The 25,488-nt window shown below is 52.6% G+C and overlaps 1 protein-coding gene across 1 annotated transcript in view; it reads right to left on the bottom strand.

The window, feature by feature from the left end:
• Positions 1-25,488, bottom strand: part of PLB1 (phospholipase B1) — a 140,530-nt gene that overhangs the window by 17,459 nt on the left and 97,583 nt on the right. The window contains exons 34-50 of the mRNA XM_078056125.1: positions 24,631-24,704; positions 20,590-20,633; positions 19,816-19,924; positions 18,300-18,351; positions 17,835-17,915; positions 17,162-17,227; positions 16,272-16,372; positions 15,176-15,257; positions 14,404-14,508; positions 13,244-13,339; positions 12,693-12,764; positions 6,700-6,765; positions 3,360-3,420; positions 2,762-2,820; positions 1,430-1,497; positions 1,145-1,188; positions 830-929 (exon numbers count right to left, since the gene is read on the bottom strand). Coding sequence (XP_077912251.1) covers positions 830-929; positions 1,145-1,188; positions 1,430-1,497; positions 2,762-2,820; positions 3,360-3,420; positions 6,700-6,765; positions 12,693-12,764; positions 13,244-13,339; positions 14,404-14,508; positions 15,176-15,257; positions 16,272-16,372; positions 17,162-17,227; positions 17,835-17,915; positions 18,300-18,351; positions 19,816-19,924; positions 20,590-20,633; positions 24,631-24,704 — 1,280 coding nt within the window. The remainder of the gene's footprint in view (positions 1-829; positions 930-1,144; positions 1,189-1,429; positions 1,498-2,761; positions 2,821-3,359; positions 3,421-6,699; positions 6,766-12,692; positions 12,765-13,243; positions 13,340-14,403; positions 14,509-15,175; positions 15,258-16,271; positions 16,373-17,161; positions 17,228-17,834; positions 17,916-18,299; positions 18,352-19,815; positions 19,925-20,589; positions 20,634-24,630; positions 24,705-25,488) is intronic.

Below are 25,488 nucleotides of genomic sequence, written 5' to 3'. Positions count from 1 at the left end.
AGCCCAGCTCTTTTGCAGAAAAATAAGTGCTTCCTGCTTCTGACGTTGAGGAACTGCCACGGCTTCCTGCGGCTCAGAGGCGCAAACCAAGCGTGGGGCCCTCCTTACCACGTCGGAAAGGAACGCTCTGTGTAAACAGAGTGAGTCAAGCCCGAGTCGTTTCCCTGGTGATCTGAGCGCAGCAATCCTTCTACAAAGCAAATACCCAGCACACTCCGTGCAGAAAATCAATGAGCTCTGTCAGGCTTTCCAGCTTTAATTATCTGGGTTGTTGTCAACAACAGAAATCGGAGTGAAAACAAACAGCCGCCATGCTGTTTTGGGGGCCTTCGCATCTAACTCCCTAGTGTCAAAATAGAGCTTTCTCGGAGTCAAGGACTCCAGGTTCCGAGGTGAGGTGGGGGGGCGTGCGTGGGGCCCGGCGGTGGGCTCCCAGCCCTCTGCACGTTTGCTCCGCGCCTCCCCGTGCAGGGAGGTTGGCTGGAGTCAGCAGGCCGGGGCCGGGCCACCCTCAAGGGCTCCTGCTGCCACGAGAGGTGGTGACAGCCCAGCGGGCCTGGCCTGACCCTGACTCCTCTGCCAACCTTGGGCCATTCGGGAAACTTCCTAAGTCTCAGTGTCCTCATGCAGGTACCCCCTCGAAGGGTGTGAGGATCATGGGAGACCATCCACGGGAGGGGCCGGGCGTGCAGAAGGGCTCCGTGCGCGGCCGCTTTCATTGCCCATCTGGGGCCAGGCTCCCAGACACCACCCTGCCCTCCTCCTCCCATTCCCCAGCCCGATCTCTCGGCCTTGCCCTCCGCTCCCTCCCGGACCCACGGCTACTCACCGCGCTCTGGCTCCTTCCACGGCTACATTCAGCCCTGCTGTCTCCTGCAGGGTACCCGTGGAGAACCCGAGGATGTGAGGGTTGAACTTCTTCAGAATGTCTTTTAAGAGGGTGAAGCAGACAGCACAGGTGAGAGCGGATGGGGGCCCATCCTTGGGGCCCAGGTGTGGGGCAGGACGATGCTGGGGCTTTTCAGGGCTGGCTGACTCCCCTCCTTGCGGATAACCTTCCCTGCCCTTACTCTGGGAGAGGCCCTGGCCTCAGCCAGGGGTTGTTACGGCCACAGGGATGGTGCTTCTCGGTGTTGCTACTTACTGGGCAGTGTGGTGTGGGTGTCCAAGATGCCATCCCCTCCGATGCTGGGGAAGAGAAAGCACGCTTGTTAAGATCACCCTGACCTGCCGCTCCACCACTCCTCATATTTCCGAGTCAGAACCAGAGCACCTGCCCTTGGCACGTGATTCCCACCACCCTGGGGACTGACACGAGCATCCGGGAGCCTCCTTGCATCTCTGGGCCAGAGCCTGGAGACCCAGGTTCATCTCTGGAGAGGTGACAGGGGAGCGTCATCAACAGAAAATGAGTGGAGAACATCCTCACCTCCAAGAGAGTCCCCTCCAGGACGTGGGTAGGTTGCTGGAGTTGCTTGGTTGGGCTCCCAGTGCTGTCTGTGAGAGGCAAAGAGAAGGCTCGAGAACTGTGCTGGGCCCAGGGGCAGGCCGACAGTGCTGGGAAGGGCCCCCAAAGTTCTGAGGTCACCATAATCTGGTTTCCACTTCCCTTGTTCACCCCCTGCTTTCTGGTCCACACAAACCCTCAGGTGTAAGCAAATCAATCTGAAGCATGAGGGCCTTGGACCAGCCTGCCCAGTTACCACCCACCCATTCCATCCCTTCTGGGAATGCCAAACTCCCTTCTTTCCAACCCTTAAATCTCTAATTCCTTGTCTAAGACCCTTCTCAGTTTCTACCTCCTGTATGTAGCTTTCTCTAAATGCCTTATCTTAAAAAAAAAAAAAAAAACTAAAATGAGAAAGTTCTCTTTGAAACTTACAAAAGTAATACATATTCACCATAACTAGTGAAATGATACAAAGATTCTTTTAAAAATTAATCTACCCCCACCTTATTAATCTTGCCTCCTGCCACAGGTTCTATATCCCTTCTTTGTCCCTTATCCACATATACACATCACCAGAACTAATTAATGGTTAAGACCCTGGGGTACATCCTTCCAGAGCTTTCTCCATGTTTATATCAAAATTAACCACATTCACACACATGCGGGAGAGTTGCTTTTCCAGAAATGAGTACCTGATTTTAAAAGCGGGTGTGTCACCGACAGGATTATGTATCTCCTTCTGTGTAAGTTGCTTATTTTCCCAGCTTGACAAGGTTCTTAAGGGTTCTGACTACACCTCAGAATTATTAGCAGAGTGTCTTGTGTGGAGCAATAGCTAAATAGTTGGCTAATACAATTCATGTAGAGAAATTACACTATACATAGGAATTGGGCTCCCTCTGCCCCCAGAGGACACATCTTGCAATGGGGTGACGGGGTGCTGGGCAGTGCGTGAGTAATCCCCCACCCCCCAACTCTATAAGTTTGGGTAGTTGGAGATGAGTTCCCTGATAAAGACAGGTATACAACAGGCAGATGAAATGCTTGGAACAGTGGGGAAGGGGAGATGGAGGGGCAGCCTCATGGATGAGGTGGTGTTTGAGCAGGACTGTGGAAGGGCAGGGGGCCGAGCGTTCTAGATTGCCCAGTGAGGTCTCGCGGCTGCCTGGCTGTTTCAGTGCCTGCCACAGGTAGATTCTCAATCTTGTCAGCTAAATGCTGAACGCCGAGCCAGTGTGGAGGAAGGGCACATTCGGCACAGGACCTGGCTGGCTCCTGGGGTGCCCAGGCCCATCCCAGCTCAGTACTCACGGTCAGCGAGTCACCCATGGCGGCCACCACTTTGATGTCTCCTGGCCGGAGCTCATGGACTAGGAGAGACAGGCAAAAAGACAGATGGTCAGGGGGAGTCTTCCTTTTAAAGTATAAGCTTGACTAGGAGTCAGATTCTGCTCCAGTCCCACAGACCCCTGGTACACTTATTTCCAACCTAAGATTTAGCAAATTTGCCCCTTTCATCCATTTGGAGCAACCAAGGCGCGCCAATGGGCTTGATGGCTACTGTCCATCCTAAGAGGAGCCACATGCATGCTGGGGTAATCCAGGCAAGTGCTGGCTGTGGGAGTCATGATCATAGGCAGAGAGGGCCCCTCCCTGACTGTACCTTCCCTGCCGGGCGGGGAGGCCTGAGGGGCTGGCACTGGCACTAAACAGAGATGGGAGGGGTGAGCTGTGCCGAGCCCGGCGGGTGGAGGCTAACTTCTCGTGGGCCGCCCACGAGCCAGACTGCATTGCCCAGGAACTGGCAAGGTCTGCTCGGGGCTCCAAGGTGTGCTTGTCGGGTGTCCCACCAACCCGACACTTAGCCAAGTCCTTAGCTGAAGGGAGTAACGATGATGTTTGCACTCACCTGAGGTGGGGACACCGTTGGAAGGATTCCACTCTGTACACAGGAAGTCGCTGCCCCAGTTCTACATCAACAGGAGGAAAGATACAATGCCCAGCACTCACTGTGCAGGAAGGTTAGCTTTAGTCCAAGGAGGAGTAGCTAAGGAATTTTGGTGGAGGCTAGAACTATGCCCCTGTAGGGGATCATGTGTGGGCAGGAACGGCTCATGGTAGATGGTCCGAGAGGGAAACGAGAGAGGAGAAACTGGGCGTCTGCCTGCCCCTATGCACAAAACACAGAGTGCGTGGGCACGCATATGCTACACACACAGCCTTTTCCCTCTCAACTTACCCACACTTTCACATGGATCTGGCAGTCACAGCAAAGGGGGAAGAAAAGTGATTTCCCAGAGGAACGTAGATTTGGATGTCTCATGGAAGACCACACATAGGTTTTGGTGTGGCTGTTTAACATTAAGCTAATGGACACTGATTATAATGCTGGGGCTGCAGCAATAACTCGGATGTTTCTAGGAAAATACCATGAAATGTTTACAATTGTAAAATTCCTGGTTTCTGCGTATCTTTTCTGGACGTGCATCTATGGTTTTGCATATTTAACTTAAGAGCCAACCACTTCCTTGTGTGTGTATAAATTAATGCCTCTGTAACCTGGATGCCCTTAGTCAAATTCCCTTGTCTCTGGAATACAGTGCACATTTCCCAGGTGGTGGAGGGAGGGATGGGGTGGGAAGCAGAGGGCACAGAAATGACCGGTATCAGTAAGTTGGAGGAGAAATAGAGTCTCTTTCCCAGAGTTCCAAACACCTGCATGTCCCCAGGAGGGCCTGAGGGGCAAGCCCAGTGCTGAATTCATCGTAAGGCTTGGCAAGCAGGCAATAATTGGGTGACCGATTCTCTGGGGAGTGTGAATGCCAGAGGGTTTGGAAGCTCATCTCTTCTGTTTAGTCAGAAGATGGTAAAGACAAGCCTTGTTAAAAAGTCTCCTCTCCCAAGGGAGCAAAAATGAAACATCTTTTAAATATTATTTGCTTAATCTGATATAATTTCGTTTACTCCAAGAGATTGCTCAATTCATCATACTGATGTGGAAATTCTTTTGAAATCAAGGACATGCTTGTGTGCAGATGACAAATATCTGGGGAAAAAGCAGTTAAAAAGAGTTTATAAAAAGAGTTTTATAGCTGTGAGCACTTGAGAAGTATCTCAGATATCTGGTGAGCCAGAGACATGACGTCCCCTGCAGATTAAGATACAGGTTGGACTTTGAGGGTGTTCCTCTGTCACGAGGGGAGAAGCCCACACTGTGCCCTATACAAGTGCACCCAAATCCCCTGGGGGTTAAATGCAGGCTTTGATTCCATAGGATCGGGATGGTGCTCAGGAATCTGCATTTTTTTTAAAGACTGTATTTCTTTATTTGAGAGAGAGAACGAGAGAGAGAGAGCGAGATCACGAGCAGGGGAAGGGTTAGAGGGAGAAGCAGGCTCGACCAGGACCCTGGGATCATAACCTGAGCCGAAGGCAGATTCTTAACGGACTGAGCCACCCAGGTGCTCTGGGACTCTGCATTTTTAACAAGTTCCCAGGTAAGGCTGATGCTGCCTGTTGCGGGCTACTTTAAATGGCAAGGTGTTAAACGACACCACCTTCTCTGCCTGGGTGTTAACTTTTAGCAGCAGAAGTAAGGGTCCATGAGTCTGTAAGATCTAAGAGGGTAGGCAGAGACCCGCTCTGCTCACCTTGGATACCCAGCACTCAGCACAGTGCCCACTCCACTTAGGACCCCGATAAATAAATAAGTGGTAAATAAGGAAATGCCTGATTGACAAGATGAGGCTGACATTTTAGTCATAGTGGATTTTGTCCATGGTTTGCCTGGGATAAGCCTCCAGTGGGCTAATGCGAGCCTGAGAGAATCCAGAGAAGCCGGACAGTGGTATTCCCCCAGCCATGGAGCAGTCATGGCTCATTCCCCAGAGCTTAGCATCGAACAGTCCTTCAATAATTTCATATGTTAGTCTCAGTACTTCGACTGGCTTATAAAAGGTCTTTCCTCAATCGTTCCCGCTGCTCTCAATCCATTTGCTGCACGGGTTAGGGAGATCTTTTAATAAGGTAAACCAGATGGTGTCCCCCTCTCCTAGAACCTCCAATGGCTTCCCATGTCTCTCCACCTAAAGCCCCACCTTCTTCCTCAGGGATTGGGATTCGGTGTGACCTGGGCCCTGACAACCCCTCTGATCTCATCACCCCACTCTCCACTTTATTCACATGCCCACAAGCCACTCTCACCTTCTTTCTCTTCCTCTCATACCCCAACTCAGCCCCACTTCCAAGCCTTTGCACTTGTGGTCCTGCCTGGGACCCCAGATAGCCAGCATCTTCTCGTAGTGCACGTCCCAGCTCATGTCTCCCCTCTTCAGAGAGGCCTGGCCTGCACAGTTCATGGGAACCTGCCAGACCTCCCTTGGCCCATTGCGTTCCCTTGCATCACCTTCCTCAAAACTGTCCCCACAGCTGACATGATCATGTTGAGCTATTTATTGGATGCCTCTTCCAGTAGACTGTAGGCTCCTTGAGGGGTAGGACGCATCTGTCTGGTCTCCTCCTCTATCTCCCCAGAACACTGCCAGGCACATAGTAGATGCTCAGTGTGGAACGACCTCTAACTCCCCAAGGACAGGACTGAATTCCCTCCGGCCCCTAGCACAAGACTGCAAGTACCATAGGTGCTTGGGTGACATGGGTGGTGGGGCCCCTGTCCTGGGGCCTGACAGATCTTATCTGGGCCAGGCCTACACTATAAGGCCTGGTGTGGTCCAGGATCCCTTAGGCCATCTTTGGAGTAGCAGTCCCTAAAGCCACGGGCTTTGAATCCTTTGGGGTTCCTCAGAGCTAGAATGCTTGACTGGAACCAGACAAGCCCTGGGTGTGTGTCAGCTTCCTATTGGGCCCAGTCCGTGGAACGAAGGTTCTTCCCATCCGCTTCCACCTTACGGGAAGTCTATGGCACATCATACCCACGGCCTCCCCCTCACCCCTTCCTGAAACGCTGAGCTGCCTAATCAGGAATGAGGTCTGTGCAAAGGTTGAAGAAAACCCATCCCCTGGCACTTCCTCTAGGTGGTTGCTGATGTCAGTGAGCACTTGAGAACATGTTAGGACAATCCTGGGAGTTCATGGTTCAGGAACATTTTTTTTTTACATTCCAATTTCTAGTATGTAAGAAAGGTACACTTCTGCTGAAGCTCATACTCTGAAACCCGTGCCACACCCGGAGTCACCGGCAGGTAGAAATGCTTTGTCCCTGAGAGAGGCAGACATGCGTCAGGAGTTACCTCAATGTCCGGCTTGGTGGGGTAGGTATAGTTACTGTTTCGGGGCGTCCTCAGGAAGGGCTCATTCTACAAGAGAACAGAAACCACAGGGAGGGGTTATCGGAGAGCATCAAAGATTACTTAGGAAAGAGGACTACTAAGACCGTCCTCCAGATTGATTTAACACGACTCTTCTGCATGTAAATAGTAAGAACCTATACACGTAATTTAATTCATTCTCTCAAGGGTTTTACATAACAGCTCTGGCAAGGGGTGCACAAGAAAAGGCCTCAGAGGGGTTCCGTGCATGCTCTACTCAGGGTTCGAGTGTTTGCTCTTCACCCTAGCCATGGAACATCCACCCAGTCCTCAAAATAATCCTTTTCTTCCCTTTGTAACCGCTCTGGCTAGAAATTTACATGATAGTATTTTTTTCTTTTCTAGAGAGTATTGATTATATATTTTCTATTGATTGGTTGTCTCTTTTGAACTATGTGTCTTACTTACTCCCTTTAGGTTGGCTTCACATAGTTGGGCCGTATTTTTATCCTGAAACATCCTCTTCCTTGCCTACCCACCTCCTTCACAATCTGTTTGCTCACAAGCCCAGTCAAGATCCAAGTCTGTTCAGTTATAGGTGAGGGTTAACTGAAGCAGGGAGGAGGAGACAGGCAAAGGAGAAACAGGGGAAAAGCAAGGTAATGAGAAAATGTGAAAATGATATGAAGCAAGAATGAATTAGTAAGACTGAGATTGGGAATCAACAAGCGGACCCGGGCTTTCACAAGATGTGCTCAGTGGAATGGAAGGGCCATGGTCTAAATGTTTGGGAAGAAAATGGGAATAAGAAAGAAGAACCAGAATGTTGGAGGAGGGGTCATTGGGGATCAGTTCCAGGGGTTGCAAACTGACTGCCTGTAGGCTAAACCTAGCCAGGAGACATTTTGTTTTGTTCTGCTTTATTTGGGCCTGAATGGTGTCAAAAAGAAGGGGGTAGGCGGGGGGGAGAGAAGTCTGAATGCTTTAAGAAGAGGTACAGGGTCTTCAGTTCTGGCCCTACCGCTTCCTCTTGTCCCATACATGGTCCCATTAACCCAATCGTATTCCTGCCTGTATGGCATCAGAGTTTGCAACCCCAGAAACTCCCCATCTTACGGATCAGGAGCAACGGAGGTTCAGGATGAGGGAGGGACCCGGTCCAGGTAGAGAGCAAGTAGTGAGTGCCTATCAGGTCAGGCCTTTCCGGCTCTGATCCTCATACCAGGGTCAGGCCATTGAAGGAGCTTGTTGGCCAGGCAGAGAGGAAGAGGAAGAGGGGGGCTCGGCAGTGGCCGTGGCACTCCCAGCCCCCCCGCACAGACCCTGGCTCCCTGGGACACCTCAAGTCTCTTCTTCCTTCCTAGTCTCCACATTCCTAGCTGAAGCATGGGCCTGAGGAGTACTCAGGGCCGAGGGCGGGAAGCGTGCAAGGCCAAGGAGGACTTACCATGGCATGTCGCCCTGGCGAACCGGGCTTGGCCCAGCTGACGTTACTCAGCAGCCCCTGAGCATTCACCATCTGAGGAGGGCAATGTGGCAGCGTTCTAGAAATAACTGGCCCATGGGTGTAAGCACCCCCTGTGTTCAGGGCCCTGCTCCAGGTGCTAGGATGAGGGGAGGCTACAAAGAGGCTTACGGGCCAGTCAGGCAGAGAGCATGAGACGCTAGGAGGCAGTGAAGACTCAGGGACCAGTGTGCCCAGTAAGTGCAGCGATTGCTGAGGAATGGCTACAAGATCGGGGGGGGGGATGTACGGACCTCACATAGGAGACACTGTGCATGGAGCATTGCTACTTATCATTCCCCCCTTGTCAAGGGAGCCCTGACTGGGAATAGGGGCTGGGGGCTAGTCCCAGTGGCCAGCACCGGAAGAACCAGAGGGCAAAGACTCACCTTGCCCTTCTGGGAGTGCTAAAAGTCAAGCTGGAGGGTCTATTTGGTCACATGACCTGAAGTTTGGGGCAGGGCCAGAGAGGGGAGAGGGAGTCAAAGGGGTCAGAGGTCAGGCAGACAGTGGAATTCGGTGGTGGAGCTAAGCCAGAGTGGGAACCATGAGAACAAGTCCAGGCCAGGGGCAGATAGGTAGCCTGGGGGGCCTGGGGCTCGCTTCATTGACCATTGACACCATAATGCATAGGTGAGTCAGAGCAGTTTAGGGGCCCAGAGTGGAGCAGATCACGTGCAAAAGAGATCCCAGTTAGCCTGACTGCTCTCTTGGGCTAGATCTGGAACACCAGTAGCTAGAAAGTGAAGCCGAATGAAAGCCAGCACAGGGAGTGTTCCGGAAAGATGGTGTGGCTTGCCCGGGCGGGGGAGAGGGGGCAGTGCCAGGACAGCCACCTGATGTGAGTCAGCCGTGTGAGTCAGCAGCCTGCAGGGAAGGTCAGGTTCCTCTTGGCCGCGTTATAGGTGTGCGGGTCTGTGGTGAAGGAGTGGCGGTGTTCTGTGTTGCTCAGACCATAGCGGGAGTGAACAGTCAAGCCAGGCGCTAACCCCAAGCAGGCGTCCATTCCGGGGGGACATGCGTACTGCGCGAGGCAGGGCTTGCAAGGCTTGTCTGCCTTAGACGGCTGAGGAAAGGGATGGGAAGGCTCAGGGAAAGGGGGTGGTGGTTACAGGAAGGAGGACATAACAGAAGGACATGGAATGCCCTCTGACATGTCTACCCAATCCCATCCCAGTCCCCGTGTGCTGGCTCACGACCTACGAGGCTCATTTCACAACCTGTCAATGGGCAGCCACCTGGCAGGGTGAAAAGCACTGCCTTGAGACTATGGAGGCTTAAGTAGAGGCCGTGCTGGTGCCTCGGGAGGGGTGTGGTGGCGTAACTCCGTGACCACAGGACCCGGCGCATCGACAGGACCCGGCGCATCGACAGGACTCGGCACATCGACAGGACTCCGAGGCCCTCCCTGCGGAGGTCCTTAGGTTACAGAATTCTCTGTTGTTACGATGGGAAGGGCCACATGACCATTAGCACACAACGTGACGAGGATGTGAACAGGGGTGTTGGCCGTAGGAAAGGAACGGGGGGCTGGGGGGGCGCACGAGGGAGAGTCCTATCAGATAGGGCACCTCATGTCTCACACCCACAGAACTGTGCAAACCACAACGATACAGACAGAAATAGGGAAGTCCTAAGGATCAGAGAGGTGGGGAGACAAATACTTTGTTCCCGTTTTGACGTTTCTTGCTCAAAAATTATTTTTTGGATGGATGTGTGTTGAGTTTGGGGTGATGGTGGGGTGAGGCAGGATAGGAGATTTAGAAGTCCACAGCATTCAAAAGGTAAGAGTGTCCCCCATGTGTAATTCAAAATAAAGTATTTTGAATTAAAATTAAAATATTGCTAAACAGTAAAGTAAGTATAAGGGAGCCCAACAGACCTCTGTTTTTTCTTAAGATGAAAGAAAGATTGGGTGAAATAGCACTTAAAATTATTTCAGTTTCTCTCTTTCCCTGTACCCACCCCCCCTCCCGGTGTCTCTCTCTGGTTTCCTGGTCTTGTCGTTACCCTGATAATACATTTAAGCTGCCATCTGGGCAATCTTACACCACCCAGGGCATCCCAGGGGGAAGCCTCTCTTAAAGGTTAGAAGAACAGAGCTGGAGTCTGAGGAAGGAGAGATGAAGATGGAGGTCGTCCTGTGCACAGACATTTACCAGGAAACCGTGGAAATGGACAACCCTCAGAGCGAGGGGATGTGGAGAGAGAGAAAAGAGAATAGAGGTGGTGCATGACAGTGGGAGAATGTCCCCATTTTTGAGACAAGAAGGGACAGGGACTAGAAGAACAGCACCATCAGGGAGGCACTACGTCGAGGAATGCGGGCGGAAATGGGTTTCACGGAGGCAGCATGACAAGTGTTCAGAGCGGGCCAGAGGAGTAAGAGTGGAGAGAGAAGTGTGTGGGTCCTTCAGCTCCTTTCTTCAAAGCCCAAGGACGAACCACAGCCGGCTGCCCTGGGTTAGAGAAGACAGTGAGAGCGGAGAGGGGACAACGCTCACAGTCCACAGGGCAGCTAATCAAAGCTGGCCGGGAGATCATCCGTCCCACTGGAAAGTCTAGCAGAAATCCAGGGGGTGCTGCTAAGGGGCTGGCCTGGCCTGGCAGAACACACCTGCAGTTGCCTCAGGCAGGGGGAGGAGCAGGGAGGAGGCTGAGAAAGCTCCTCGATGCTCCCATCCATTCCAGCCCCCTCCTCCCTGCTGGGTCCTGGCGGTTGCCTCTATGTTTAGCCACAGCAAGGACTAAAATATGTGCTGCCTGGCCCCTGTCAGCTCACCCGGAGAGGCTGGTGGACTTTTATAGAGCTCTAAGGCACACGGGCGGGAGCAGATGGGACGGGAGGAACGCGGAGTGCCGCTTTGCCTGGGGTGGTGGAGCTGGACTGGCCGACAGATGGATCCTTTTGGAATGGGGTTGCCTGGCAACGGCTTCTCCCAGGCTGGGCTTCTACAGTTCCAAGAGGCTGGCTTTGCTCTCCTCTGCTTACCAATGGCTCAGTCAGGCTCTGTCCAGGAGGAGGAGCAGAGCCCACTGCGGCTTGAGATGCTAGTTGGAGTGGCACCCTTTCGGGGCTCCCTGCCTGGCCTGGGAGTGGCACAGGTCACCCTGAGGCCCACGGTGACAGGGCCTTCCCTGACCCCGTGCCTAGGCTCCATCCGGTACTTACTACATGTTTGTGGGAGGGAGAGCACAGGACGGCTCCCTGGAATGGGTTGTTATTACTTTTACTATTGAATGGCAGGAGAACTGACCGATTGGAGAGGATTTTCCATGGCTGGTTTTCAGTATGGCCACATAGGTTGTTAAACGCGCAAATGCTTACCTCCTGTATGGTTTCGGGCCACTGCTCTGAGTCCCCAGATGCCCCCACTACCCAGGCTGCCTGGCCCTTCCCCGAGAAACTCCTGGACATGCTCAGGATCTAGTAATTAAACAGTCCGCACCTGGCGCAGTAGGCCCCCCTAGGACCTTGTCCTGGCGTCCAGCCGGCATCTGACCCCTGGGCTGGAGGCAACCGTGTTACCTCATTTCACTATTCCTTCGCTCCGAGCACTAGACCCAGCACTGAGCCCTTTGCTACGGCAGCCTTCACCTCCCCATCCCTTCCTCCCACGGCCCTGGCTCTCCTGATGGGGCCTGAGGCTGGGCTCGGGGAGGCAGCAGAGAGCGTGGGTATGGGCAGGGGTGCCCACTCTCTCTGGAGCGCTGGCAGACACAGGGGGGAGCTGCAGGTCCATTTCCTGCTCAGCCAGGAGGGCGGGAGAGGGTGAGGCAGCCTGACCCAGGGGGGAAGCCCAGCCTCCCAGACTGGGTCAGGTCCTTCTGCTTTTACTGCCACTGAGGGCCCTCTGGCTTCGACCTTATTTGGTTAAAAAACCATTAAGACGGGGCCTAGGAAAGGGAGCTGAAAGCAGTGGGAACGAGAACCTGCCCCCACCCTAGGCCTGAAATCAAGTTGAACAACCACTTACATTTTCCTCCTTAAAAGGAGCCCTGAGCTGCGTCCTTGCCCCTCCTCCACGCAGCTAGCTCCCCACCCTTTGCTGCTCGCCTCTTTGGCCCTATCCCTGCTGGGAACTCGCACTCCAGGTTCTAAGACCACTAACCACAACTTCAGAGCTAGCTGGCTTCTCACTAAGGCTTCTGACCCGCAGGCAGACTTGCCCATCGGCCCCAAGCGCTACTGCCCAAAGGAGCCTTCTTGCCACACTTCTGGCTTCTTGGCACCCCCGCCCCGCCGCGCCGCCAGGAGCCCACGGCTCTCGCCCTGATCCTCTTCCTCTGCTTGGGCCCAGGCTTCCCTTCCCACCTGCTTCTAAAGAAGTCTCCTCCCCTGTCAGTTCCCATCGACTTCCTCCCATCCTCCGAAGATCTCCTGCACCCACACCCACTCGAGGGGCTGTGGTGGAGGACCAGGGGAGGGCGAGGTCTCTGAGGAGGGGCAGTGCAGGTCCTCCCCTATTACCTGAGTGGGGCAGGAGAGGGCTATATTTGCTGCCAGGTCCAGGGTCTCCGTTTTCCTTCCTAGTGGTTCAAGCTACGGGGGAAGACAAGACAGAGCCGCTGAAGTGAGCAGTCCCTGGCGGCACCTTGCAGCCGAGGCAGCTCACAGCCTGATGTCAGGGGGGTGGGCTTCCTAGGTCCGCTGCAGGGCGCTGGGCAAGCCTCTCCGCTTCCTCACAAACTCCTCGGACTTGGCTGGCAGGGCTGGCGAGAGGCTCACGCGGCCTTGCCCAGCGGCTGGCATGTGGCGAATGTTGAATAAGCCTGAGGGTCTGCCTCGCATTCCTCAGAGAGCCCCTCCTCCCAAATCAAAGCACAAAGGAGAGGGGGAAGTTGATGCTGGGATCCTCAGGACTCCATATTTGCAGTTCTACAGACTTCTACAGATGTTCTAGTCACTGCTCCTTTACACCGTACTTGCAAAGGGAGGCCAAGAACGAGCCTCATTCTGTAGGGTTTGGTGCTTTGCCAGACTAGAGCCCCAGAGACCCAGAGATACCCCACTTATTTTACCATATTGACCCAAAGGGCTCTGGAGAGCTGGGAGTGGAATTTCTGACTTGGGTGGAGACAGTCTGGAGCGAAGAAGGACATATCCAGGCGCCCATCCTAAAAGAGAAATGGATTTCTTCAAGATCCTATTGGTACAGAAGGTAGGCCAAGCCCTGGGATTCACCACTCAGTGCCCCCCCTCCCTCTGGAGAAGCTCTAAGCCACTGGCCTTCTATAAGGCCGGCTCACCTCAAAAGTGAGAGAAGAGCAATCCCACAGATTAATAGCCTTGGGTGACCCCAACCTCCACCCTCCTTTCTGGCCCCATAATTCCCCTTATTTAACGTGTTTTAAAAGCATCATATTTATTTTTAGCACAGTTGTGCAATGCCCTAGCCCATGCCATGGTCCAGGGAATGAGATCCTAGTCCCTGAGGAGCTCTTGGCCAGCCAGCCAGGAAAAGCTACTTCCCAGCCCTTGGCAGCTGGTTCCAGTGGTCTTGGTGGGGAGAATGGGCCAGAGCTTGGGGGCAGCCTGGGCAAAGCTGACACTGGGGTAGCTGCCACCCTCATCTCTCAGGGGTGCCCAAGGCTTCTTCCAGCTTCCTTCCATCTAGGCAAGGCCCTTAGCATGGAGGCCCAGGTGGAGAGAACTGAGTCCCCTCCCTAGTGAGCTCAAAAAGCTCTTCTGCTCAACGTGTCAGGGGGAGAGCAGGACCAGGGGGTGCAGGGACCCCATACCCAGCACCCTCCTTTAGCACTTCAGTGGTATGTGGGTGGCAGAAAGCGAATCATCTGAAGGTGGATATGTTCAACTCATGCCTCTCTGTCCCTTATTCCCTATATGATTTTAGGAAGAATACTTCACACCTCTGAACCTCTGTTACCTGGGGATGAAGAAACTCATGGCAAAGGTCGTTGTGAAGATTTTACCTACGGCAAACACGGGGCTTGGCACGGGGTAGGTGCTCGAGAAAGCGGGGCCAGCTATCCGTGGTCATGAGCACATCCCACATCAGGCTGCCGCCAGGAACACAGCTCAGGCCACAGACCAGCCTCTGGAGAGCCGCCCGGGTCTTTCTCATTGTCTTCACACGCTCATGAAAGCCCTTGGCATCTCTGCCTTGAATTTCTTCTTCCTCCTACCCAGGAGCCCCACCAGGGGAGGGCAGGGAACATACCGCCAGGAGGGGGAGCCGGACTTCGTGGAAGGAGGGCTGAAGTACCACAGAGAAGTCCTCCCGGGTGTCATAGCGGCCTGACCCCACCAGTTCCCGCATGCTGCTCTGTGGACACACGCAGGCTGCTCTCAGCACAGGCCCTGGGCAGCCCGGGGCGGCGGGGAGGGGGGGTGGGGGGAGGCCAGGGCTTGGCAGCTGGCATCCCTGCCCCCATCTCCCTACCCAAGAGGGTGACTCAACCCTTCCCTTGAGAACACAAACACATGTGATTGCAAATCTCTTTCCAGAGAATTGGAAACAGGTTGGTTCACCTTTTGGTTTTGCTATTAAGTGAACTGCAAGCTCTGAAGGGCGAGGCAGGAAGTCCCACAAGGGATAAGAACCCGGGAAGAGTCTCCAGAGGGCCCCTGGGGGCTCAGAACCTGCAGCCTCCCTATTCGTGGCCTGCCTGTTGAGGAGGGGAGGAAGGGGGCCCCCGGGGTGCAGGGAAGGAAAAGGCCTATCCATGGAGCACCCAGAACTACTGACCTCTTTAGGCCAAGCATGGGGTGAAGCCACTGAGGGCAGGTGGACCTCGAGGGCTTTGCCACCTGGATTCCTCTGGGATGACTCTAACTGGGGTGCCTGAGGCACTTCAGCCAGGTGGGGCAGAGGAAGGGCCCAGAAGGTGATGTCCCTCCAACCCGGACTAGCTCTTCCCTTCCCTGAGTGCCAGTGTGTTGACTGAGGAGGGGGAGAGCAGCCCAAATGGTGGTTCCCTTCTTGGTCTCACCTGGTAGGCTTGGGTGATGGCCTCCAACCTGGCCAGCTCTTGGGAGCTCTCCCGAGGGGTCAGAACGCAGTTACATAACATGCTGCACAAAGAGGGGGAGGCAGGAGGACCCAGAGCGGAGGCTCTGGTCAGAGCTGGTTCTGCTGCGTGGGGTGGCTCGCTTGAGCCCTGGCTTAGGAGCACACGTGCCCTGAGGCTCTGATGCACATTCTCAGGGGCAGATTTCAGGCCTGACACGGACTGAACAAAGTCCCAAGGGTGTGTGAGTGAGCACCCTCTCATACTGATAGAATACAAATACTGGACTGCAGGCACTGGGCCTCTGGCAAATCATGCGGAACAAATGAACTTAGGCAATGAAAATCCAATGTTTAATTGGGTAAGAACGAAATAGAAGTGCATCCTGTGGTATCGGAGCTTGTATTTGGGGGTCTCTGATGCTCACGCCCTCAGATGCCTCCTTAGTTCACACTAGTGTCCCCCTTCATCATGAATTGTGCATTCATAATGAATCCGGATGAATTTCATCATGAATTATTTCATGCTCATGAAATATACTTCATGTTAAAACAGATATTATCTCTAAAGCACTGAGAATAGTGCCAGGCACACAGTAGGTTCTGTAAAACTTTGTTAAAGAAATAAATGTACATATGAGGTAGGAAGATTAATAAAACACGTACCTATGTACCTCTCACCCCACTTAATAAAACACTCCCATCCTGAAGTCCCCCAATGTGTTCCTTCCCCATAAATGTCATTGAATGATGTGGATCGTTTCTCTACTTTCTGTTTCAATCTGACCACGTACGTATACAACCCCATGTTCCCTCTTTTCACTGGCTGGGCCATGCTGTGTCTCAAACAGCAGCATTTGTCCCAGCCCTGACCCCCTCCCCTGTGGCTCCCATGTCACAGAGCTTCCTCCTGGCATCCTGAGGTTGCGGAAGATTGGGGCGGTCCTGACATAAGACCCCCTTTGCAGACTTGGACACGTGGACACACCAAGTCACAGAGACCCCGAGTAGTCACCACTGTGAAAGTGAGACCAGGAGGTGAGCGCTTCTCTGGCGGGGGGCAGGCAGCCCCTGCCTACCTGGCCTGCTGCACAGGGCACCTGTCCGGGTTGCCCAGAAACACCTGCCGCAGGACGCTGGGGCTCAGGAAGTCCACGAGGTTGACCAGGGCTCTGGGCACCTAAGGGCAAGGCTGCAGGTGAGAGAGGGGCTCTGGGGGCTTCTTCCTCAAGCTGCCTTAGGGCCCTGAGAAGTGACTCTCCACAGAGCCCAGGCTCACGTGTTCCTGAGTGGAGTTTTGGGAAGGCGTCGGCACAGGGTCACTGCGTCAGGCCCTGCAGGCTCGGCCGCCCGCTGCGGGCTGCGACGAGTGGTACCTCCTGGCCCAGGACAACGTGGCGCACCTGAGTCTAAACGCTGACAGTTCGGCTCCACTCAGCCGTCAGTTAGTGAGCTTCCAATCTGCTGAGCTAGGTGCCCTATTCAGCATTTCCCTCCCGCCCAACATGGACCAGCTCTGCTGAGCAGGCCTGGGGACTCGGCCACCCCGAGAAGCACGTGGTAGTTGGAGGGCTCCCCCTGGGCAGCTGGAACAGCTTGTCTGTGTCAGGGGGTGGCAAGAGAACAAGGTCTTGGGAGCAGGACCAGAGAGGGGTTGCTCTAGATATAGCCTATGGCTCAGTGGGCAGGGCCCAGCCTGGGAGCCACCCTGCTGCGGCTGCCAGGGAAGGTCTCAGGTGCTGGGGGGGGGGGGGGGGACAAGGAGCACACCAGCTGCCTTCTCTTCAAGCCTGAGATCCTTCTGTGCTGATTCCAAATGGAGGTAGGCCCCAAACTCTGGAAAGGGAAGGCGCCCATGCCCTTGGCTGTCTCCTTCAGGGGAGGGGGTATCTCACCTTCTCTCCCCCAGCCACGCTCCCCCCCCGCCACATGCTTGAGCTGTGTCCAGCTTGTCGGGGCCTCCACCCACCTCTCTATGTAGGATGTCCAAGGCGTTGCGGAGATGGTCAAAAAAGTTGGCTGCAGAATACAGGTTCTGGGAAGACACAGGAGGAAGAGGAGGAGCTACTTCGGGAGAGGGGCACTGGAGCAGCTGAAGGCCCCCCTCTGGCTCCAGCCCCAGGACTTCTTCTCCCTCTGGCTTCTGGCTGGGACCAGCTCATCATGTCAGAATCTGAGCAGTTGATTACTCGCTATTATCAAAGATGGGCCAGCCAGAAGACTGGAACCTTCAGCCAGGGCTTTCATTTAGGAGCTGAACGTGCGGGTCCTCGTTCCCATAGCCGGGGTTTCCAGTTTCTCCACTTACTGAATTCTCAGGAATTGTAAGAGGGGACTAGAAGCCCCATATCTGCCACCTGCTACTTCACACCCCCTGGGACATGGAGGTGGGTGGGGCCAGAAAGCTGAGGGTCATGGGGTAAGTGGAGGCACACACACTACCTCACAGCCCCTGGGACATGGAGGTGGGTGGGGCCAGAAAGCTGAGGGTCATGGGGTAAGTGGAGGCACACACACGCAGGCGTAGTTGGACAATCCCAGGGTTGGTTCTAGGGACTAGTCTCAAAGGGGACCTCCAAGGTCTCCCGGTCAATGTCAGGAGTAATGAGTAGGCCTGGCTGTCTGACCCCCCCGCCCCGTACCGAATCTGTGCAGTAATCACATAAGTCACTGCCTCCAATCAGCACCGTGATAATCTTCCAGTCCTCGTGGAAATTCACTCTCTACACAGGAGGAGGAAAATGCTTGATGATTTCCAACCAATAAACAATGCCACAGCCCTAGGAAATCCATTCAACCCTTTAAGACTTCCTTGCCCACTCAAAATAATAGAATCAGAATCTCAGAGCTGAAAGAATTTTAGAAGTTTATGGACCACAGAACCTTAGCATCAGGAGGGATGTTCAAGATCACTGTGATCAGGGACAGCCCACCCCCCACCCCCCACGGCCATGGACATAATCTCCAGGGCCTCGGACTCGGGCCGTCCTATCACGGCTTGAACGCCTCTGTAGTGACAGTGGCTGTTTTCATGGCAGACCATTCCATTTGGGGACTTCAGTGGGTTAGAAAATTAGTGTTTAAAAATAACTGTAAATCTGACTCACGTGGTCATCTTTCATCCTCTGTACCAGAGTCTGGACTTGGCTCATAAGTTTCCTGAGAAGGAGAGGAAATCAGTCCTATGGGAGAATAGTGCCTGGATTTTTCCTCCTAAAGGGCCTGAACTGGAGGTTTCCATGGCATTATCCCCATTGCCCGAATTGCCAGAGACCCTGAGGCTCACAGACAAGGAGCTACTTGCCTGTTCTGGAGAGTTATTACAACAAATAACCCTTTGAAAAGCCAACTGTCTGTCCTAAAGCTGCAGTCGAGAGTACTGTCAATTGTATTTGTTACTCGTGGTCTCCTTTCTAGAACTCCACATGCAATGTGTCTTTTAGGATTCCATGCTAGGAAACCATTTGTCTCCTTTGAAGGACTGGTATAGATCATGAAAATAGATCTATGAAGGTTTTAGCATGCTTCCTCTTTCTCCCCCGGGCTGCCAGGAAGCTGAGAGTTTGATGTTCAAGCATAAGAACTGCAAAAATGCTCAACTTGACCCACTTGCTTCTTCCCCATCCCCCCCGCACCTGACCAGTGGCTGTGATTTTTCTCACTTACGTACATGTTACTTGCATTATTTTTTCAGTAAACTTAGCCAGACGCTTCTTTTAGAAAGAGGTGGGGAATAAATATATACTGTTACATGCTTGGGTTTATAATTCATGGAAAGACTAGATCTCAAGCATCCCGGGCTCCCCACTGGTTCAGGCCCCCGTTACAGGTCTGGGTGAGATGGATCCACAGCACGGTGATTTCCTGGGACCTGCTGGTGGGTCCATCTGTCCCCAGATGTTTCTGCTGCCAAGAAGGGTCTTCCCAGGCTGGATGAGCAGGTTGGAAGGCCATGCCCATCAGCTAGAAGGGCATGGGCCCGAGTTGGAAGGTGACAGTGTGTTGGAGGGCCAGATGGCCGGGCCAGGAGCAAGGAAAGCCGGGCTGCTGGGGCCACTAGGAGCAGGGTGAGGGGCCTCCTGAGACCACCCTGGGGGGCCGAGCAGTCCTGCTTCAGCTGCCTCTGGCTTCTCAACGGCATTTCCTACTGGCTCCAGAGCAGGACTAGGGACAGGCCATGACGTGTTGTCCCAGGAGCCTCCACGGCTGGAGATTCCAGCTTGTCCATTCATTTCTTTGCACTCCCTGATCTTTTGGGGGAACTGCCACTTGTGAGGCTTTGGAGAGAGCGAATCTCTCTGGCACCCTTATGCCGCGGTGAGTATTAAAACTTGGATAAGTTTAGTGTGTTAGTTGCATGATTAGAACATGCGGCCCAAGAAGCAAGGTCAGGAGTTCAGCCTCTGAGGCCATGGTTCCTGTCCCGGCTCCAGCCTCTCGGGCCTCCCTGCTGCAGCCTCAGTCACAGGGGCAGCCGGGGAAGAGAGTGGCTGAAGACCTCTCAGGTCATTACTGCAAATGGAGAAGTGTCCCCTTCGCACACGGAGGTCAGGATTACAGTCTTAAAGGGCACTGCATGCCTCCCACCCTGTGGCCCACGGGCCGCCTCCCCAGACGCCGTACTCAGCCTTTGCTCCAGGAACAGCCTGATTGAGGAAGGCATTTGTGTCGTTGGCCTCGCCCGTGCCCACCGCATAGCCCGTGAGATTTCTGTTAAACTTCCGAAGGATATCTGGAAGAGGAGGGCGTGAATGGGACACGGAGGGTTTAAGAGGAAGGGGTATCTTCTCTGTTCTAGGCTCCCCAGAGTGGGTTTTGTCGCCACCTTCATGCAGTCAGGCAGGGAGGGGGAGGGTGTGCCTGGCAGGAGTTGGGGCGCTCTGAGCGGAAATGACCTGATGACATGGTGGGCCAAGGCAGTAAGAGCCTCTCAGCTCCCCTCCTTTCCTTCCCTCATTCCCTCTTTCTTTCCTTCCTTCCCTCGTACCCTCCCTCCCTCCCTCCCTCCCTTCTTTCCTTTCCTCCCCCCCTCCCTCCCTCCCTCCTTTCCTCCCTTCCTCCCTTCCTTTCTTCACAGTGCAGGGAATGTTCATGATCTCATTGGATTGTCTCTGCACCCTCTGGGCCAGTTGAAAAAACCTGAGACTCAGAATGTTTGGTGACTTGCTCTAGGTTACTTGGCAAGCACAGAGAAGAGCCAGGGCTTGAACCCAAGCCTCAGGGCTCCAAATAGAGTGTTTATGACACCCCCTTCAGCTACCTGTCCATGGGCCTCTCCTCCCATGCGATGGCAGTACGCAAAGATGACTTCCTCCTTTCTTAGCTGAGGGGTATTCTCAGGAAGCCAGGGGTCGGGTGGAACCAGTGAACAGACTCAAGCCCCTGGCGGTTACTTACTCGGTAAGGTGGTCACGGTCTCCAGGGAGTCATCCCCTCCTGAACTGTAGGGAGTGAGCCAACCAGTGAGAGAGAGTGAATCAATACTTAGGCTTTATGAAAGAGTGCCCCACCTTTCTTCGCCCTCACGCCATCGGCACCTGTAAGATGTGCCAGACCCATTGGTCTCTTTGTGTTGGAGAAACTCTGAGAAAAATCTGAATTCCCCAAAGGGTTGGTCCCCCCCCCAAAACCAGGATTTGAAGGCAAAAAAGGGCTGTTTCTTTTTTCCACCAAATCAGGACAGAAAGCGCTTAGCTGAGCATATGCTATGTGCCCAGCATGTCCTAGATTCTCTACATTAGATACCCAACACCTCCCAACAAAACAAGCTTCTGATACAGATGCAATTATCCCCATTTTACAGAGGAGGAAGTTGAGGTGCAGAGGGCTCAATTAACTTTTGAAAGGTAACTAAAAACCAGCTTGAGCTGCAAACCTTTGGAAAATGCATTAGCTCTTCTCTGCCCAGTGGGGGAGGTAAATTCCACGGGGAGGTTCACGGGATAGCCTCTCACTGCCTTCCAATGCCCAATCTGATTTTATCTACTTGAATGTAGTTTCATGGTGTTCAATCTAACCTCAAGCCACACTCAAAATTACATTTCCTTTCATACATTTAAATCGAATACATGTGGGAGGCCAGGAGAGAAGCATTTCTATTTTAACAAAGTCCAGTGCTCAAATGTACTGTATTTACTGTTTTGTTTTTTCCCCCTCTGCACTTCCCTCCTCAATGCCAGCACATTATTCTAAGCCAATAGATTTTGAGAACATAGTGCTAGCATCCAGCCCACCAGTATAGACTTCCAAAGGAAGGCCATGAATCAAAGTCATGGCTGTTCTTCCTTCAAGGAATTGCTTGGGATGAAGAAGACTATTTCATATGAGGGTGGTCAAGTCAGGGGCTTGGCAGCCCCAGGTGATAGAAAGAAAGAAGCCAGGTGAGCCCTGCCATCTATCTCACTCAGGTGTCTCTCTCCCGTCTCCCTAACGTAGCCAGTGGTTGGACCTTTGTTCCAGCTTCTGATTCTACTTCAACTGTGCATGAAGCTAACAGCTTCAGCAGCTACCCGATCCTTCTTTCTTTCAACAAAAAGCATTTACTCAGAACATTTTATAGGAAATTAGAAATCCATATACCTCCTCCAATCATGCCTCCTTTTCTTCTTCAATAAACATATAAACACAAGCATGGAGATATACCTAAACACACCCATCGAGTACTTCCTATTGTAATTTCTTGTCTAAAACTATCTTTGTTCTAAAACAAGTGCCGTAGCTGATCAAGATGAACAAGCTACAGAAATCTGAGTGAATATTTCTAGGAGAAAGAATTACACAAATAAATATGGATGAACAAAAATATTTAAGTCCTCATTTTGATCAGATTTATGTGACACAATGAAAGAAAAGAGACCAGTACGAAACAGCTAGTTAGTGTGAGATCCTCCCGGTTAATGTAATTTATATTAAACCACAAGTTCAAAGGCTGGGTTTTGTTTGTCTTTTGTCACCCACAGTGCACAGAGAATTACAGAGTAGATGCTCAATGACATTTGTGGAAGGAGTTTCAGTGAGACTGAACACCTAATTTTTAAAAAAGCATTTTTTGGGGGGGGGGTAAGCAAATTCTATTTTGGTCCTTTGATACCAAATAAGCAAATTTATTTCAACTGAAGAAAAAGCAATGCTCTAAAGACCTCTGGGCCTGCCACACAGTTAAGCCAGCCAAAGCCGCCACCTGTCCCTGCCGTATGGTTCTCTCAGGTCAAGGGGCTCTGGAAATAGTCATGGCCAAGCCTCATCCTGCAGGTCCTGCCCACAGCAACCCACCTCCCAAGAATTCTGGGTCATCTTCCCTGTCCGACTCTATGAGGCCTCCTCTCTCCACTTTGTCTCCTTGGAGGAAGAGGCTCAAATTACATTCTTCATTTACCTGGAGCCATGCACTGCCTATTGTTTCCAAACCCGAAGCTTAATGGCTTCAGAAAATTGCTTGTCTCAGGTCAGCCTACTACATGGACATTGCCCAGAGGATGCTGATAGGTTTTGTGAACAAAGAAAGGATGCTGGGATTAAGAGAAACATTGGGTTAAACAGATACAATTTAGACACATTTCTTCATTGCAGGGCTTCTCAGAGCCTTTAATATGCTAACATACATGTGAATTCCCCACAAGAAGGATATAGTGGGTAGTTCCCTCCCCGATATAAAGAATTTTGCCCTCTTCAGGAACCTGTAGGGGGTTGGTGTTCCATGGAACACTCTTTGGGAAACATTAGTCTATTTTACCCAAGAGTCAAACCCATAACTCAGGCTCTGACCCAGAGTTTCCATCATTAACACATGTGGATCTGAAACATTTAGAACAAAGGGTTTAAAGGCACAGTGCCACTGAATAGGCAAGGCTTTAGACTAGAACCAGAAGATTGAAACATCAGGCCACACCCGACCTCCCCTATAGGGAGAAACAGAGCAATGGCTGAATGTTTCCATTGCTACAGAGAAACATTTAGCGGAAGATTGCCTGTTTGTATCTGAATCCCAGGGATCTGTCCCGTGGGACTGGTAGGTGGGGCACCCCTTGCTTCCCCACCCCCCCACCACGGCGTGTGGTTTCCCACACTACGACCTGAAGCCGCTGCCTTCCCGACCCAAGACTGAGTGAAGCTGCCCCCAGCTCACGCCGTTTCTGGATTGTATGTCCTAAGCTCTGCTTGCTTTCTTCCCCACTGGCTTTTCTTTTTCTCCCAGCCTCAGTAACATTTGAGGCACGGTGGTCAGGAGGCGAGGCTCTGTTCTGTTCTGCGCAGCCCATTAGAGGCCCTCTACCCAGCTGGGGGGATGGGGAAAGGTGGGGGCCCCGGGGAGCCGGGAGGCATTTACCACAGCGGCTCGTGTCCTCCTGCTACCCACGCCTGGGGTCCTCCCTGCCTCGCTCCCACCCAGGCAAACCTTCCCCTCTGGGGCTGTCCTCAGGCTGGACCAGAGAACTGCCATCGCCTCAAGTGTCCCCACCCTGTTCCCTCTCACTTTTCTGGAAGGAACGTTCCATCTGAATTCACTGGGCAGAAAAAGGGAGGAGGCAAGCGTGTGGAGTGGCTGCAAAACTTCTTAGCACTCTGCCCTCTCCTGGCTGGCCTCGTTCTAGTCCTAGTCGTTTGGAATTCCAAGCTAATTGCCAGTTACCGTGAAACATACTTAAACACGAACTTCATTGGGAAAGAAAGAACCCGGAGAACACCCACCCACATCCAACCACTCACCTGACTTGCCTGCGCTTTTCTACCTCCTGTCTGGAATGCCCTTTCTCATCTACCTAATGGCTAATCTGTCAATTCCCACCTTCTCTGGGAGCTTTCCTACTCCCTCTTCTCTATTCCTGCGGCCCTCGGGCATCTCTTACTTTCAAGTAGCACCTGCCCATCGAGCACGAGCATTTGGCAGTGCTTCCCGTCCCCCCCTTGCCCACCAGACTCAGTGCCTAGTCGGGTGCAGGCACACGGGGAGGGCTCGGGGCTGGTGAGTCTTAGTCCTTTCCTCCTGAAGTAGTGTGTTGCATTTCAGAGTTTTCTGGACAGACGTGGACATATATGTGAAGGCAGAGGTGTGAGTACAGAACGACATGAATAAATACATAGAGACAGCAAACAGACGGAGATTTCCACGTGCGCATAGCCATGAAAACAGGCAGGTGAAGACTCAGAGGTTTGGTGCTTTTCGGGTGCATTTCATGTTGGATTTGCTGACCCAGGAGTCTGACAAGATCCCTGGTTTTCTTTTTCTGCACAATTAAAGAAAAAAAGTTATCAACAATAAAATATCCTTTCCACTCATCATATGGTCACATTTTGCAAAAACACATCGGTTTTCCTTCTGAAAGCCCCTTCTGGACCTAGTCCTTGCTCTTCAGTATTTACGCATTTACAAGAGACAACGCCCTCACCCAATTTCTGGGGGTGAGCCTGGGGCGGGAGGGGGTGAAGGGTTAACATTACCTATATGACAGTCCCCGATACTGAGTGGTGACATCAGAAAGGTCATCTGGTTTGGAACCAATTCCATTGCCAGCCTTTGAAAACACACCAAAGTCCATAGGAAAAGGAGTAAGTCAGAGGAAAGGGATACGGGCAGTTCCCAACACACTCATCATGCGGTGTGAGCAGACCCTGGACTGGGAGTCAGAGACCAGGCTTGCGTTCTGCCACACTCCTTTCCAGCCATAGGCCTTCCCTGCCTCTCAGCTGCCTCCTTACTGCACTGAGGACATGACTTGATGATCTCATAGGATTGCTTTGATGACCAAATTGGATCATGGTCGTAAAAACAGCATTGAACACTCCACAAAGTGCTTTGGACACGTGAGACACTGCCGTATTATTACTACCAGCATTATGCTCCGAAGTTCTCTTACAAGCACGAAGAAGGAGCCTATAGATTGGAGTGGACAGCAGTGGGCAGGCTTCTCAGAAACTTCACATTTCTCCGCTTTCCCTCCAGGACATTCTGTAAGGCAATCTTATGGCCTCAAATGTTGCCAGAAAGTGGTCGTCTGGGAGGGTCAGAGCCCTGTTTCTTGGAACTTCGGAGCAGAGCTTTAGCCACAATTGTGGAGTCTGCTGCTTTCCATGCAGGTGCAGAGACAGAATATATGCGAGGGTCTGAGCTACTCCTAAAGCATAATCCAAAGGGAAAAGAGCACCCACGCGGCTAGGTTCAGAAGATTATTTTGAGTTGAAATGACATCTTTTTTGCAATTGTTAAAAAAAGCATTGTGAGGTGTTCAAAACCTCCACTGTCTGAGACAATTCGGTTCGCTCCTGAAAAAGATTGCCCCTTGCACACCTGATTGAGAA

This window comes from Halichoerus grypus, chromosome 10 (genome assembly GCF_964656455.1).
Source record: "Halichoerus grypus chromosome 10, mHalGry1.hap1.1, whole genome shotgun sequence".
Taxonomy (NCBI): domain Eukaryota; kingdom Metazoa; phylum Chordata; class Mammalia; order Carnivora; family Phocidae; genus Halichoerus; species Halichoerus grypus.
This window is presented reverse-complemented; position numbering and strand designations above follow the sequence as displayed.